The 14,001-nt window shown below is 40.4% G+C and overlaps 1 protein-coding gene across 14 annotated transcripts in view; it reads left to right on the top strand.

The window, feature by feature from the left end:
- Window positions 1–14,001, top strand: part of ARHGEF9 (Cdc42 guanine nucleotide exchange factor 9) — a 407,702-nt gene that overhangs the window by 354,688 nt on the left and 39,013 nt on the right. For all 14 annotated transcript variants that reach the window (XM_008272701.4, XM_070067439.1, XM_051827736.2 and 11 more), the window contains one exon: window positions 11,376–11,608. In XM_008272701.4, the coding sequence (XP_008270923.1) occupies window positions 11,376–11,608 (233 nt within the window). The remainder of the gene's footprint in view (window positions 1–11,375; window positions 11,609–14,001) is intronic.

Genomic DNA, 14,001 nt, shown 5'->3' with positions numbered 1-14,001 from the left:
GTCTTGCTTGCCTTTGGAAGGTGAGCGGAGGGAGAGAATCTTGTCCATCCCGGTCCCTTTTATTTATTTAGTTTTTTCTCTCCTCTGGGTAACCTGGTGAACATTCTCCCATGGGGCTTCAAGCCTCGTTCTCTCTAGGTTCTTCCTGCCGCTTCCCCACCAGTGTCTTGGGCTACTGAGGTTTTACCTCACCTCCCTTTCCAGTGCTGGTGTGTAGACTCAGCAGCTAGGGTCCCAAGCCATGGGCTCCCGTGCCCTCCTCCTAGGTCCACCATGTCCCACTTGTTCCAGAAGAGTTTCCTCTGCAATTTTTTCCCCTAACTTCCCTGAAACTACAGTATCTCCACTTTTATTAAACTATCTTTTCCCGGACTATCAGTGTGCTCCCTCCCTATTACGCCATCTTGGAGAGCTAGTAACATCTTATTGTCAGTTGCATATAAGATTTCTCAACTTTTATTCCCCCTTTCTGTGCTTTATGTTTTTACTGTTACAATTTACATATTTTTTTAAAGTTACATATTTTAATAAAATTTTAATTCTGTATTAGGGTCAAAGTCATATGTGTTGGTCAAGGACTGAATATACTTTATAACTTTTAATTTTTGTCGTTAAAATGTATTTTGAAAATGCACTGAAGTTTTCCATGATGATTGATTTTTTAAAACTTTTATTTAGTAGATATAATTTTCCAAAGTACAGTTTATGGATTACAATATTTTTACATTGTTTTTCCATCAATAAGTTAATGTAGTTGTGACTTTTTAGTTTTGTCTTTTAATCTTTATGCTAGAATTACAAGAGATTTAGCACATCACTGTTTAAAGAATTAGAGTATTTTTATTTTAGTTATATATTTACCAGTGAAATTTATACTTTCATATGTTTCATGTCATTAATTAGCACCTTTTGTTCCAAGTTGAAGAATTCCCTTTCACATTTTTCTAAGGCAGGTCTAGTGATGAACACAATTTTTGTTTGGGAAAGTTTTTAATTTTTCTCTCATTTCTCAAGGAAATAACTGCTTGGTAAAACATTCTTGGTCGACAGTTTTTTTTTTCTCTTCAACACTTAGAATATATCATCTTACTCTGTCCTGCTTGCAAAGAATCTGCTGAGAAATGTACCAATAGCATTATTAGGACTACTTTCAGAATTTTTCTTTGTCTTTGATTTCTTAAATTAATTTCAAATATTTTTATTAGCCATTTTTTAAGAAAACATTTCAGGGGCCAGCGTTGTGCTGTAGTAGGTAAAGCTGCTGTCTGTGATGCCATCATCCCATATGGGCACCTGTTCAAGTCCCAGCTGCTCTACTTCCAGTCCAGTTCCCTGCTGGTGTGTGTGGGAAATCAATGGAGGATGTCCCAAACTTGGGCCCATGCATGCATGTGAGAGACCTGGAAGAAGCTCCTGGGTCCTGGCTTTATCCCAGCTCTGGCCATTGTGGCAATTTAGGGCTAGAACTAGCAGATGGGAGATCTCTCTCTTTCTGTCTCTCCCCCTCTCTCTGTGGCTCTGCCTTTCATATAATTAAGTAAATCTTTGAAACAAAAGCTAAGACAAAAAACATTTCCAAGAACTTTAGATTAATAGTAGTTGTACATGGTTATAAGGTACATTGTGACATTTCAGTATATGTATATAATGTGTTCCAATTAATTCAGGATAACTAATGCTTCCCTCTCTTTGTCATTACTGTAAATTTGAAGCCTTGGCGCTCCTCTCACCAACTTGTTGCGAAAGTATATAATAGGTTATTGTGACCTATAATAATGCCACTGTGCTGTGCAACACTAAGAATTTAGCCAATCTGTATAACTGTGATTTGGTGCCTGTTATCCAACCTCCCTCTACTCTCCAAATCTCTAGTAATTACTGTTCTTTTTTCATATTAACTTCTTTTTAACTTTGAATGTTAAGATGAACATGCAGTATTTGTCTAGATCTAGCTTATTTCACCTCATAGAATGTCCTCCATTCTATCCATTTTGCTGTAAATTATAGGATTTAATTATTTATATTGCTGAATAAGATTCCATTGTATATGTATACCATTTTTTCTTCATCTCTTCATTTTTGGATGGACACTTTGATTCCATATTTTAGCTATTGTGAATAGTGCTTCAATAAATGTGGTTGTTCAGGTATCTCTGATAAAATTATTTCATTCTTTTGGCTATATACACAATAGTAGGATTGCTGAATCACATGACAATTCTATGTGCATTTTAAAAGAAATCTCCACACTGTTTTCCACAGTGGCTTTATTAATTTATATTCCCACCAGCAGTATATATGAGTTCCCCTTTCTGCACATCTTTGGCAGCATTTGTTATTTTTTGTCTTGTTATTGAAGCCATTCTAGCTGGGGTGATGTGACATCTCATTGTAGTTTTGATTTGCATTTCCCTGTTGGTTAGTGGTATTGAGCATTTTTCTTGTTCTTTTTTTAAGATTTATTTATTTGAAAGGCAGCTTAGAGAGAGAGAGAGAGAAAGAGAGAGACAGAGAGAGGTCCTTCATCCACTGCTTCACTCCCCAAATGGCCACAATGGCTAGGGCTAGGCCCGAAGCCAGGAGCCAGGAGTTTCTTCCAGGACTCTCACATGGGTGCAAGAGCCCAAGCACTTGGGGCATCCCCTGCTGCTTTCTCAGGTGTATTAGCAGGGAGCTGAATCTTAAATGGAGCAGCCAGGGCCTGAACGGGTGCCCATATGGGATGTCAGCGTCATAGGCAGTAGCTTTACTTGCTATGCCACAATGCCAGCCCCAGGCATTTTTTCATATATTTGTTGGCTATTTGTATTCTTTTGAGAAATGTGTATTCACATCCTCAGCCTATTTCTTGGTTGAAACTGGTGAGTTTTTTGTTGTTGAGTTTTTTGAGTTCCTTGTAAATTCTATATCCTTTCTCAGGTGAACAGCTTACAAATGTGTTCTTCCATTTTGTCAATTCTCTTCACTCTTTTGTTTCCTTTGTTGTGCTGAAACTTCTTGGTATAGTCTTATTTGTTTAGTTTTGCTTTTGTTTAATATACTTTTTTCATATTGCTCAGAATACTGCTTACTCTTCTAGCAATTTCATAGTTTCAGATATTATGTTTAGGCCTTTGGTCCATCAGGAGTTAATTTCTATGTGGTGAGATGTAGTGATCTAATTTTATCCTTCTACAATTATTGAAGAGACTGTTATTCTTGGCACTTTTGTCAGTGATATGTTTGCTGTACATGTACAGATTAATTTCTGAGTTCTCTGTTCTTTTCTCTTGACCAGTGTGTCAATTTTTTTGCCAATACCATGTCTTTTATTAATATAGCTTTGTAGAATACCATGAAGTAAAGTATTCCGATGCTTCCAGCTTTATTTTTATTATTATTATTTTTCTCAGGATTTCTTTGATATTCTGGATCTTTTATGGTTACATATGAATTTTAGATTTTTGAATTCTTGTAAATAATGTCATTGGTATGTTGATGGGGAGTGCATTAAATCTCTAGATTGCTTTGTGAAGTATGCATGTTTTAACAATGTTAATTCTTCCAATCCATTAACAGGGAATATCTTTGTTTTTTGTTTGTCCTCTCTTCTCTTTCATTAGTGCTTTATAATTTTCATTGTAGAGATATTTTACTTCTTTGGTTGAATTTATTCCTGAATATTTTATTGTTCTATAATTATTATGAATAGGATTTTTTTCTTGATTTCTCTTCCAACAAGTTCATAATTGGTGTAGAGTACTATTCTTTACATTGATTTTGGATCCTGCAGCTTGATGGAATTTATCAGTTTTTTATGGATTATATAGGTTTCGCCATGCATAAAATCATGTCATCTGCAAACATGGGTATTTTGATGTCCTCCTTTCCATTTTGCATGCTTTTTCTTTCTTTCTTTTCCCTAATTGCTATTGCTTATTTATAATATAATGTTGAATAATAGTGAAAGTAGACATCCTTTTCTTATTCCAGTTCTTAAGGGAAACACGTTTAGCTTTTCCCCATTCAGTCAGATATTGTTCATGGGCTTTTCATATATAGTCTTTATTGTTTTGAAATGTGTTCCTTCTACACCTAATTTGTTGAGTTTTTATCTTGGGGGGATGTTGAATTGTATCCAATGCTTGTTCTGCATCTATTGAGATGATCGTATGCTTTTGTTCTTCACTGTGTTTGTGTGACTTATTACATTTCTCGATTTTTGAATGTTGAACTGTCCTTGCATCCCTGGGATAAATCTCACCTATCATTTTGTATGATCATTTTGCTGTGCTGTTGGATTCAATTTTCTCTAATATTTTGTTGTGAGTTTTTACATCTGTATTCATCAGGGATATTTTTGTCTTTGATTTTTGATAATTGTATTACAGTATGTCTTTTTAAAGATTTATATATTTATCTGAAAGGCAGAGTTACAGAAAGAGAGAGAGAGAGAGATATCTTCCATCCACTGGTTCACTTCCCACATGGCTACAGCAGCTGGTGCTGGACCAGGCTGAAGCCAGGATCCAAGAGCGTCTGCCAGGTCTCCCACATGGGTGCAGGGGCCCAAGCACCTGAGCCCTCTTCTGCTGCTTTTCCAGTCACATTAGCAAGGATCTGGATCAGAAGTGGAGCAGCTGGATCTCAAACCAGTGCTCATATGGGATGCCTGCGTCACAGACCATGGCTTTACTCACTACGTCACAGCGCCAGCCTTTACAATATGTATTGATGAACATTTCTATTACTTAAGTTTGACTTGAGATCTCTGGGCTTCCTTTGCCTGACTTTTCATATTTTTCCTAAATTTGGGAAGTTTTCAGACATTTTTTTTTTAAACTTTTATTTAATGCATATAAATTTCCAAAGTACGACTTATGGATTACAATGGCTTTCCCCCCATACCGTCCCTCCCACCCACAACCCTCCCCTTTCCCACTCCCTCTCCCCTTCCATTCACATCAAGATTCATTTTCGATTATCTTAATATACAGAAGATCAGCTTAGTATACATTAAGTATGGATTTCAACAGTTTGCTCCCACACAGAAACATAAAGTGAAAAATAATAGATGATTTTTTTAAAATGATGATGAAATCAGAGCAGACCTATTGTCATGTTTAATCCCAGTGAGAGTCAAGCTGGGAATTGATAATTTCTTTTTTTTTTTTTTTTTTTTTTTTTACAGAGGATCAGTTTAGTATGCATTAAGTAAGGATTTCAACAGTTTGCACCCCCATAGAAACACAAAGTGAAATATATTGTTTGAGTACTCGTTATAGCATTAAATCTCAATGTACAGCACATTAAGGATAGAGATCCTACATGAGGAGTAAGTGCACAGTGACTCCTGTTGTTGACTTTACCAATTGACACTCCTGTCTATGGCATCAGTAATCTCCCTATGCTCCAGTCATGAGTTTCCAAGGCTATGGAAGCCCTCTGAGTTCTCCGATTCTTATCTTGTTTAGACAAGCTCATAGTCAAAGTGGAGGTTCTCTCCTCCCTTCAGAGAAAGGTACCTCCTTCTTTGATGGCCTGTTCTTTCCACTGGGATCTCACTCGCAGAGATCTTTTGCCAGAGTGTCTTGGCTTTCCATGCCTGAAATACTCTCATGAGCTTTTCAGCCAGCTCCGAATGCCTTTAGGGCTGATTCTGAGGCCAGAGTGCTATTTAGGACATCTGCCATTCTATGAGTCTGCTGAGTATCTCACTTCCCATGTTGGATCACTCTCCCCTTTATTTACTCCATCAGTTAGCATTAGCAGGTACTAGACTTGTCTATGTGCTCCCTTTGACTCCCAGTCCCTTCACCATGACCAACTGTGAACTGAAACTGATCACCTGGAACAGTGAGATGGCATTGGTACATGCCACCTCGATGGGATTGAATTGGAATCCCCTGGTATGCTTCCAACTCCACCACTTGGGGCAAGTCAGCCTGAGCATGTCCCAAATTATACATCTCTTCCCTCTCCCATTCCCACCACCATGTTCAACAGGGATCTACTTCCAATTCCCCTTTCTCTGTTCTCCTGAATTTTCCAAATCTTAACTCTCAATTGTGTTCCATAGATCTTGTTAGGCTTTCTTCATTCCTTTTTAATTTTTTTCGTTTTTCTCTTCTGATTGGAAGATTTTAAATAATCTTACAGTTCTTATTTTTCCTATTTGAGCTAATTTTTTTGTTGAAGTACTGTTTTGTATTTTTTAAACTCATTCTATTCTTTGATCCCCAAATTCTGTTTTGTTCTTTTTAATGTTTTATTTTTCTTTGTTTAGTGTTTCATTTTGTTCTTGTATTGTTTTCTGATTTTGTCTGCTTACCCTTGTTTTTATTTTAATTCACTGGACTCCTTTAGAACAGTTGTTTGAAATTCCTAGGCAGTTTATGGATCTTCAGTTTTGGGGATCAGTTATTGGAAGTTCATTGTGTTCCTTTAGTGGTGTCATTGTCCCTGAGTCTTCTTGATCTTTGTTGTGTTGCAAAGTTGCCTATGATTTTTAATAAGCAGATATCTCTTCCAGACTTTATGAACTCACTTGGATAAGGTAATTCCTTCCTTTGAAAGTGGGGGGGGGGTGCTGTGAAGACATGCTGGGGTATACTGTGACATCAGATATAGTGTCATTTGGCACTATTTGTGGGAGCCATGTAGTGATTCAATGTGTGAAAAATTGTGTCTTCTTGGCTTGGCAGCTATGATCTGTAGATTTGGTGACTCTAAGAGCTGGGGAAAGAAACCCACCATAGTTGTGAGAACTGCAGGGTTCTCAGCTGTTCCTTTGGGTCCAGTAGCATTGGAAGACAGTATCAGTATTGTGCCCACATTCTACTTGGAGAGGCTAAGTGAAAGCATATGCATGGTTAGTGGTAGCCAGCTGTGGGTTTGTTCAAGGTGGTAAGGACTGAGGTTAGTGGCAATGGCTAAGGGCAACTGCTAGGTAGTGATGAGATCTGGAAGCATGGTTGCAGAGATCAACTTTGGGCCAATTATAAGGACCAAGTTTCTATCTGTGGACAGCTGCAGGTCCAAGTTGGTGATGTCAATGTCTGCATAGCTCCATGGACCAGTAATGGGTGTAAACACAGTGATGAGGGCTGACACTGGATGATAAGGCCAGATATTTATGTATTCACAGCTGTGGAGACCAGGGCTATCAGTGTGCTATAATCTGGTTTCATCAGTCTGCTTGGATTGTGCATGGTTGTGGGGCCAGAGCCCACAGAGAATGGCCCTGAGTCTGTTTTTGGACATACATAGTAGTTGTGCTGGGCTACTGGGCCAGAGCACCCAAAGACACAGCAACTGAGATGTATTCAGGGAGAAGGGGGGTGGTGTCATGACATTCAGAGTATGAAAAGGCTGGTGGTCTGGATCCTTGAGTTGGGGTGCCTGTGGTAGGAATATCTCAGGTAGCTTCCAGATCAGGTGATGAAGAGGGCTTCTTGATCAGGGATCTAGAGAATGTGAAGGCTGTGGGACTTGTTCCCTGGACTAGGGAAACTGCAGGTGCAACAGCAGTCCAAAAACTGTTTCTGGCTTAAGGAAGTGAGTGAGAAAGGGAAGACATGTCTCAGGTCCCTGAAAACTGAAGGCAAAAAATATTGTGGGGACCTGTATGGCATAGGCTGCAGGGGTCTGTTGTTGCTTTGCTAGCAGTTGTTTTTCTCAGCAGTGAAAGTTTCTAGAGTCCACTGCAAAACAAGGTACTGGACTCTGTCGTTGTGAACACTGAGGAGGAAACCTTGGTTGTGAAAGCTATGAGGGGTACCTGAGGCCATGAGAGCTATTGAGGTTCCCTATAGAAAGATCTGCTGAGGGTCTCAGTGATTCTCCTGCCTGGCTGATACTAATAAAGCCCATTTCTCTTCCATGTTACCCACAGTCTCCATATGTCTCAACTATGCCAAATCTCCCCTCCCCCAAAGATTTGGTTGGAGTAAAAGTAAAGCTGGTCATTTGGGCAGTATCCCAGAAAGCTTGAGAAATTTGTTGTTTACCTTAGTCTCATTTTCCCTTCAAGGGGGGCATAGAGCCATAGAATTCCTTCTGTATGCTCAGCCTGGCTGGCGTGAAGAATGAGGTGTTAATGACAAAATGAAACCCTTCTTCCTACTCTTTTTTGCATGGCTATTGTTTTTTTCTTCCACTGTGTTGCTTTGAGTTTTTTACTTTTTAAGGATTATTTTATTTGAAGGTCAGATTGACAGAGTGGGAGAGAGAGACAGAGACAGACAGACAGACACAGAGAGAGACAGAGAGAGATTCCATTTGCTAGTTCACTTGTGGCTGGGGTTGGTCCAGGTCGAGGCTGAAGCTGGGAGCTCAGAACTCCATCAAGTTAGCCCACGTGACTGACAGGAGCCCAAGTACTTGGGCCATCTTTTCCTTCTTTCCCAGACACGTTAACAGGGAGCTGGATCAGAAGCAGAGTAGCCAGGACACAAATTGGTGCTCCAATATGGAATACCATTATCACAAGTGGCAGGTTAATCCACTGCATCATAACAGTGGCCCTTGCTATGTCTTAAATGGACTACTAAACTCTTCTAGAATTGTTTTTTGTTCATGGATAGCTGTTGAATTGTTCCTCTTTGTAGAGGAAAGGAAGGCTGGCCTCCCTAATCTGCCATCTTGCCAATATCCTCTACCTAAATACTGACTTCTGAGTATTTAATGGGTTTTGATGCTATTGTAAATAGTATTTTACATTTTCATTTTCCTATAGTTTTTGCTATAAGAAATACATTGACTTTTGTGCATTGTGTATCCTGGCATATTACTAAACTCACTAATTCTAATTTTTGTGGATTTCTTATGATTTAATACATACATAATAATATCATCTTTTAAATCTATATGCTGTTGGCTGGCGCCGCGGCTCACTAGGCTAATCCTCCACGTAGCGGCGCCGGCACACCGGGTTCTAGTCCCAGTAGGGGCGCCGGATTCTGTCCCGGTTGCCCCTCTTCCAGGCCAGCCCTCTGCTGTGGCCAGGGAGTGCAGTGGAGGATGGCCCAGGTGCTTGGGCCCTGCACCCCATGGGAGACCAGGAAAAGCACCTGGCTCCTGGCTCCTGCCATCGGATCAGCGTGGTGCGCCGGCCACAGCGCGCCGGCCGCGGCGGCCATTGGAGGGTGAACCAACGGCAAAGGAAGACCTTTTTCTCTGTATCTCTCTCTCTCTCACTGTCCACTCTGCCTGTCAAAAAAAAATCTATATGCTGTTTATCTTATGTCTTACTGCATTGGCCAAGAAATATAGTACAGCGTTAACTAGAAATGATAAGAGGCAGAATCTTAGCCTTGTTGCTGATCTTAGGGGCATGCATTCAGTATATCACCACTGAGAATTTATTAGTTTTGGTTTGTCATTTATTACATTGAAATAGTTTATTTTTATTCCTAGTTTGCTCATGGCTTTTATCATAATTGTGTTTTCTCAAATACTTACTCTGTATCTATTGAAATGATTGTGTGATTTTTATCCTTTAATTGTGTGATGTGAATTGGGGTAAATCCCTCCTAATCATAGTGCATCATTCTTTTTGTTTACTATTTCACTGTTTAAAAATGGTATATTTGTGATTACTCTCTTATTTTTTTTGCCATTCAATTTCTGTTGCCTGTGATTCCTGTTGTTTTTTCCCCATGTTTTGTATTCTCATGTAGCAGTTATTTTTAATTTTTTAAAATTATTTTATTGAATACTGAACAATGTATAAGAAAAATTTGAGGGATATTAAAAAGATTTACTTGGTAGTAATTTCAAACTTGCAGAAAAAGTTGAAATGTGAGGGAAGTACAGTGAATACTCATATCCCATTTACCTAGATCCATGTATTGTTAACATTACATTTTTTTAAAGATTTATTTGATTTATTTGAAAGGCAGAGTTACAGAGAGGCAGAGGCAGATATAGAGGTAAAGAAAAGGTCTTCCATCCACTGGTTCACTCCCCAGACAGAGCCTCCTCAGAGTATCCCACATGGGTGCAGGGGCCCAAGGACTTGGGGCATCCTCCACTGCCTTCCTATGCCACAGCAGAGAGCTGGATCATAAGTGGAGCAGCTGAGACTCAAACTAGCACCTATATGGGATGCCGACACTGCAGATGGCAGCCTCACACACTACACCACAGTGCTGGCCCAACATTGCATCATTTTTATACATACATGCACTCATACATTTTCCCCTTTAGCCATTCGTATATAACTTGCATTAATATTGACCTTATTCCTACATAACTTCAAGGTACATTTCTTAAGGGATATTTTGCGCAAATGAGTTGAAGTGCTGGATGATGTGATATTTTCCATACAGATTTTACTATTTTTTTCAAATTTTCTAACTGTTCTCAGTGGCAGGGTGTATGTGAAACAACTTACTCTGCCATTTCCAGAAGTGGAATCTCTAATATGTCTCTTTTATGACTCAATAGCAGAGTTTTTTTTTTATTTTTATTTTTTGACAGGCAGAGTTAGAGAGAGAGAGAGAGAGTGACAGAGAGAAAGGTTTTCCTTTTCTGTTGGTTCACCCCCCAAATGGCTGCTACAGCTGGTGTGCTGTGATGATCCGAAGCCAGGAGCCAGGTGCTTCCCCCCGGTCTCCCATGCGGGTGCAGGGACCCAAGCACTTGGGCCATCTTCCACTGCCTTCCCAGGCCACAGCAGAGAGCTGGACGAGAAGAGGAGCAACCAGGACAGAACCAGCGCCCCAACCAAGGCTATAACCCAGGGTGCCGGCGCCGCAGGTGGAGGATTAGCCTAGTGATCCACGCTGTATCTCATTCTCATTAGGCTTTATTACCTTTCTTTTCTAGAATTTCCAGATTGTTTCTACTCATTTGGCTTTTCTATATGCACTCAGTTTATCTAGTTAGATAATATTTTCTTTTGATATTTTTATTATTAAAGTATGAAAAAATTTAAGAATAATTGACATTTTGTGCCGGCACTGTGGTGTAGTGAATAAAGGTGCCACCTGCAGTGCTGGCATCCCATATGGGCACTGGTTTGAGTCCCGGCTGCTCCACTTCCAGTCCAGCTCCCTTTTAAGGCACCTGGGAAAGCAGTGGAAGATGGCCCAAGTCCTTGGGCCCCTGTACCCACATGGGAGACTTGGAAGAATCTCCTGGCTCCTGGCTTTGGATCAGCCCAGCTTTGGCCGTTCTGGCCATTTGGAGAGTGAACCAGCAGATGGAAGACTCTCTCTCTGCCTCTGCCTCTCTGTAATTCTGCCTTTTAAATAAATAAATAAATCTTTAAAAAGAATAATTGACATTCTTAATCTAATATTCCTACATTAGAACAGGATCATTCCATTACTTGAAGACTTCTTTTGAGGTTCTCAGTATTTGTTTCTTTTCCTTTTTTCCTCTGCCCACAGCAAGATGGATTCTGGATATATTCTGAGTATTGTAACAACCACCTGGATGCGTGCATGGAGCTCTCCAAGCTGATGAAGGATAGCCGCTACCAGCACTTTTTTGAGGCCTGCCGCCTACTGCAGCAGATGATTGACATTGCTATCGATGGTTTTCTTTTGACTCCAGTACAGAAGATCTGCAAGTATCCTTTACAGTTGGCTGAACTTCTCAAGTATACTGCCCAAGACCACAGGTAAGAGATTGAGGGAGGCAGGAGTGAGGTTCCTCTACATGTTGGTGCTTATTGAAAATGTGTCCTTTTGCCTTTTCTAGCTTAACCTATCTGGAAAATAGGATGATACGTTACTTCACAAGGCTGTTGGGGGGAGTTGCTTTTGAGAATTGCTTTTAAAGTTGTAAATGGGTATGCACACAAAATAAGTCTGCATCATCATTATTGTACAACTTAGAACCTATCTTCAGAGAGCTTATAACTTAGTCCTTAGTCTTGAGTTCAGTTAAAAGAATCAATCCGGATATAGTAAGTGTTCAACTACATATTCCATTCTGCTTGATGGACTCAAATGCCCTGGTAAAAACTTACCCAACTTGTGCTGATCCTAGGTTGTTCTGCAAAGCTATATTCCTGATCTTCTTTAGCCTTTTTAAGCCTCCTCTTCCTTACCCCAACTGTGTCTTTCCCTTAGTCCCAGAGTATAATGGGGAAAGATAGACTTCAGAGTTCTACTACAGGTTTTTTTCTTTTGAAGTTTTAAATGTATTTTAAAGAAAACCAACCCAACAAGGACCAAGGAGCTTGCCTCACACTGAATGGAAATGATACTCCTCATCTCCTACCAGTAAAGTACATGATGGGAATAATTGACAATAATAGGAATGGTCTACAATCAGCTGTCCCAAATTTTGCCTTTTCTTAATAACCTAGAGTCCCCAGACTTTTTATGACTTGCCTTTAGTTGATGTTAAATCCCTGATCTTAGATTCTTTAGCTTAGTTGTTAGCTCTCTTCTTCAAACTAAACACTTCAGGACGGTGCCGTGGCTCAATAGGCTAATCCTCCACCTGCGGCACCAGCACACCAGGTTCTAGTCCAGGTCTGGGCGCCAGATACTGTCCTGGTTGCTCCTCTTCCAGTCCAGCTCTCTGCTGTGGCCCAGAAGTACAGTGGAGGATGGCCCAAGTCCTTGGGCCCTGCACCTGCATGGGAGACCAGGAGAAGCACATGGTTCCTGGCTTCGGATCAGCGCAGTAAGCTGGCCACAGCGCACTGGCCACAGTGGCCACTGCGGGGGTGAACCAATGGAAAAAGGAAGACCTTTCTTCTGTCTCTCTCTCTCTCTCACTATCCACTCTGCCTGTCAAAAATAAAAAATAAAAATAAAAAAACACTTCAAGAAGAATTAAGAACCTAGATCTTTGCCCAATTTTATTTAGCTTTTAGACTGATTCCTTTTTTTTTTCTTTTTATGTGACATGTGGAGTTATAGACAGTGAGAGACAGAGAGAAAGGTCTTCCTTCTGTTGGTTCACTCCTTAATGGCCGCAACGGCTGGCGCTGCGCTGATCCGAAGCCAGGAGCCGGGTGCTTCCTCCCGGTCACCCATGTGGGTCCATCTTCCGCTGCCCTCCCAGGCCACAGCAGAGAGCTGGACTGGAAGAGGAGCAACCGGGACTAGTACCCGGTGCCCCAACCGAGACTAGAACCTGGAGTGCTGGTGCCGTAGGTGGAGGATTAGCCAAGTGAGCCATGACGCCATCCTAGACTGATTCTTAATTTACTCACTTCCATTTAACACCTGGTTTCCTTGGGACTGGTTTCCAGATCTAGATGCATAAGGCCATGGGTGTGGATTAGCTGGTTTGGTTTGTGTTAAACTTCTTGGGAAATCCCTGTATTCATTTTTGAGTTGAAATTGCTTCTTTTTGAGATTCTAGATCATGTGTTTAAGTGGTTCTGGAGCCCAAGGCAAATTTCAAATTTTAGCTCAAATGCCTTGGCACTGGACTCTTCTATTTATGTGATTAACCAAGGCCAGTGATAGCTCTGCCTTCCATGACCTCTTAACTGTGAGGGAGACAAGTGAAGCAGGACTTTGTCAAGAAGGACCCTGTTCTCCCTTCCCTGAGGTAATTTACTAACTGGGGGTCAATGAGCATATTCATTAGATTTGAAATTTGCAGATGACTAAATCCTGCTTGAGCAGATTTAATGTATTCCATTGCCAGAACCTAGGTCCAAGTCTTATAAAGCTATATTTTCTTGTGAAGTGTTGTAGGATATTGAAGAACCTCCCACTAATAGTAAGATATTTAAAAATGAAAAATAGAAAATATATATGGTACCTAGAGTAGAAACCTTTCTTTTTGTCAGATTGTCTCTCTCTATGGTTGGAAAGACTAAGGCTTAGAAAGGGAAAAGATACAGAGCAAGTCTGTAGTAACACAGGTACATGAAGCCTGAGCAATGATCTGAGAATTTTATCTTTTCAAAATGCTCAAGGAAATCTCTGTGCCCAGGTAGGTTTGTGAGCCAGTCTGTTGTAAGCATTCAAATTCTATCAGCCTGTGATATCATGAGCCCAAATGACCTCCACAGTTATATTGCATGGTGTTAAGGGACCAGCA

Source organism: Oryctolagus cuniculus, chromosome X, assembly GCF_964237555.1.
Source record: "Oryctolagus cuniculus chromosome X, mOryCun1.1, whole genome shotgun sequence".
NCBI lineage: Eukaryota > Metazoa > Chordata > Mammalia > Lagomorpha > Leporidae > Oryctolagus > Oryctolagus cuniculus.
Note: the sequence above shows the minus strand (reverse complement) of the source record. Positions and strands in the feature narration are given on the sequence as shown.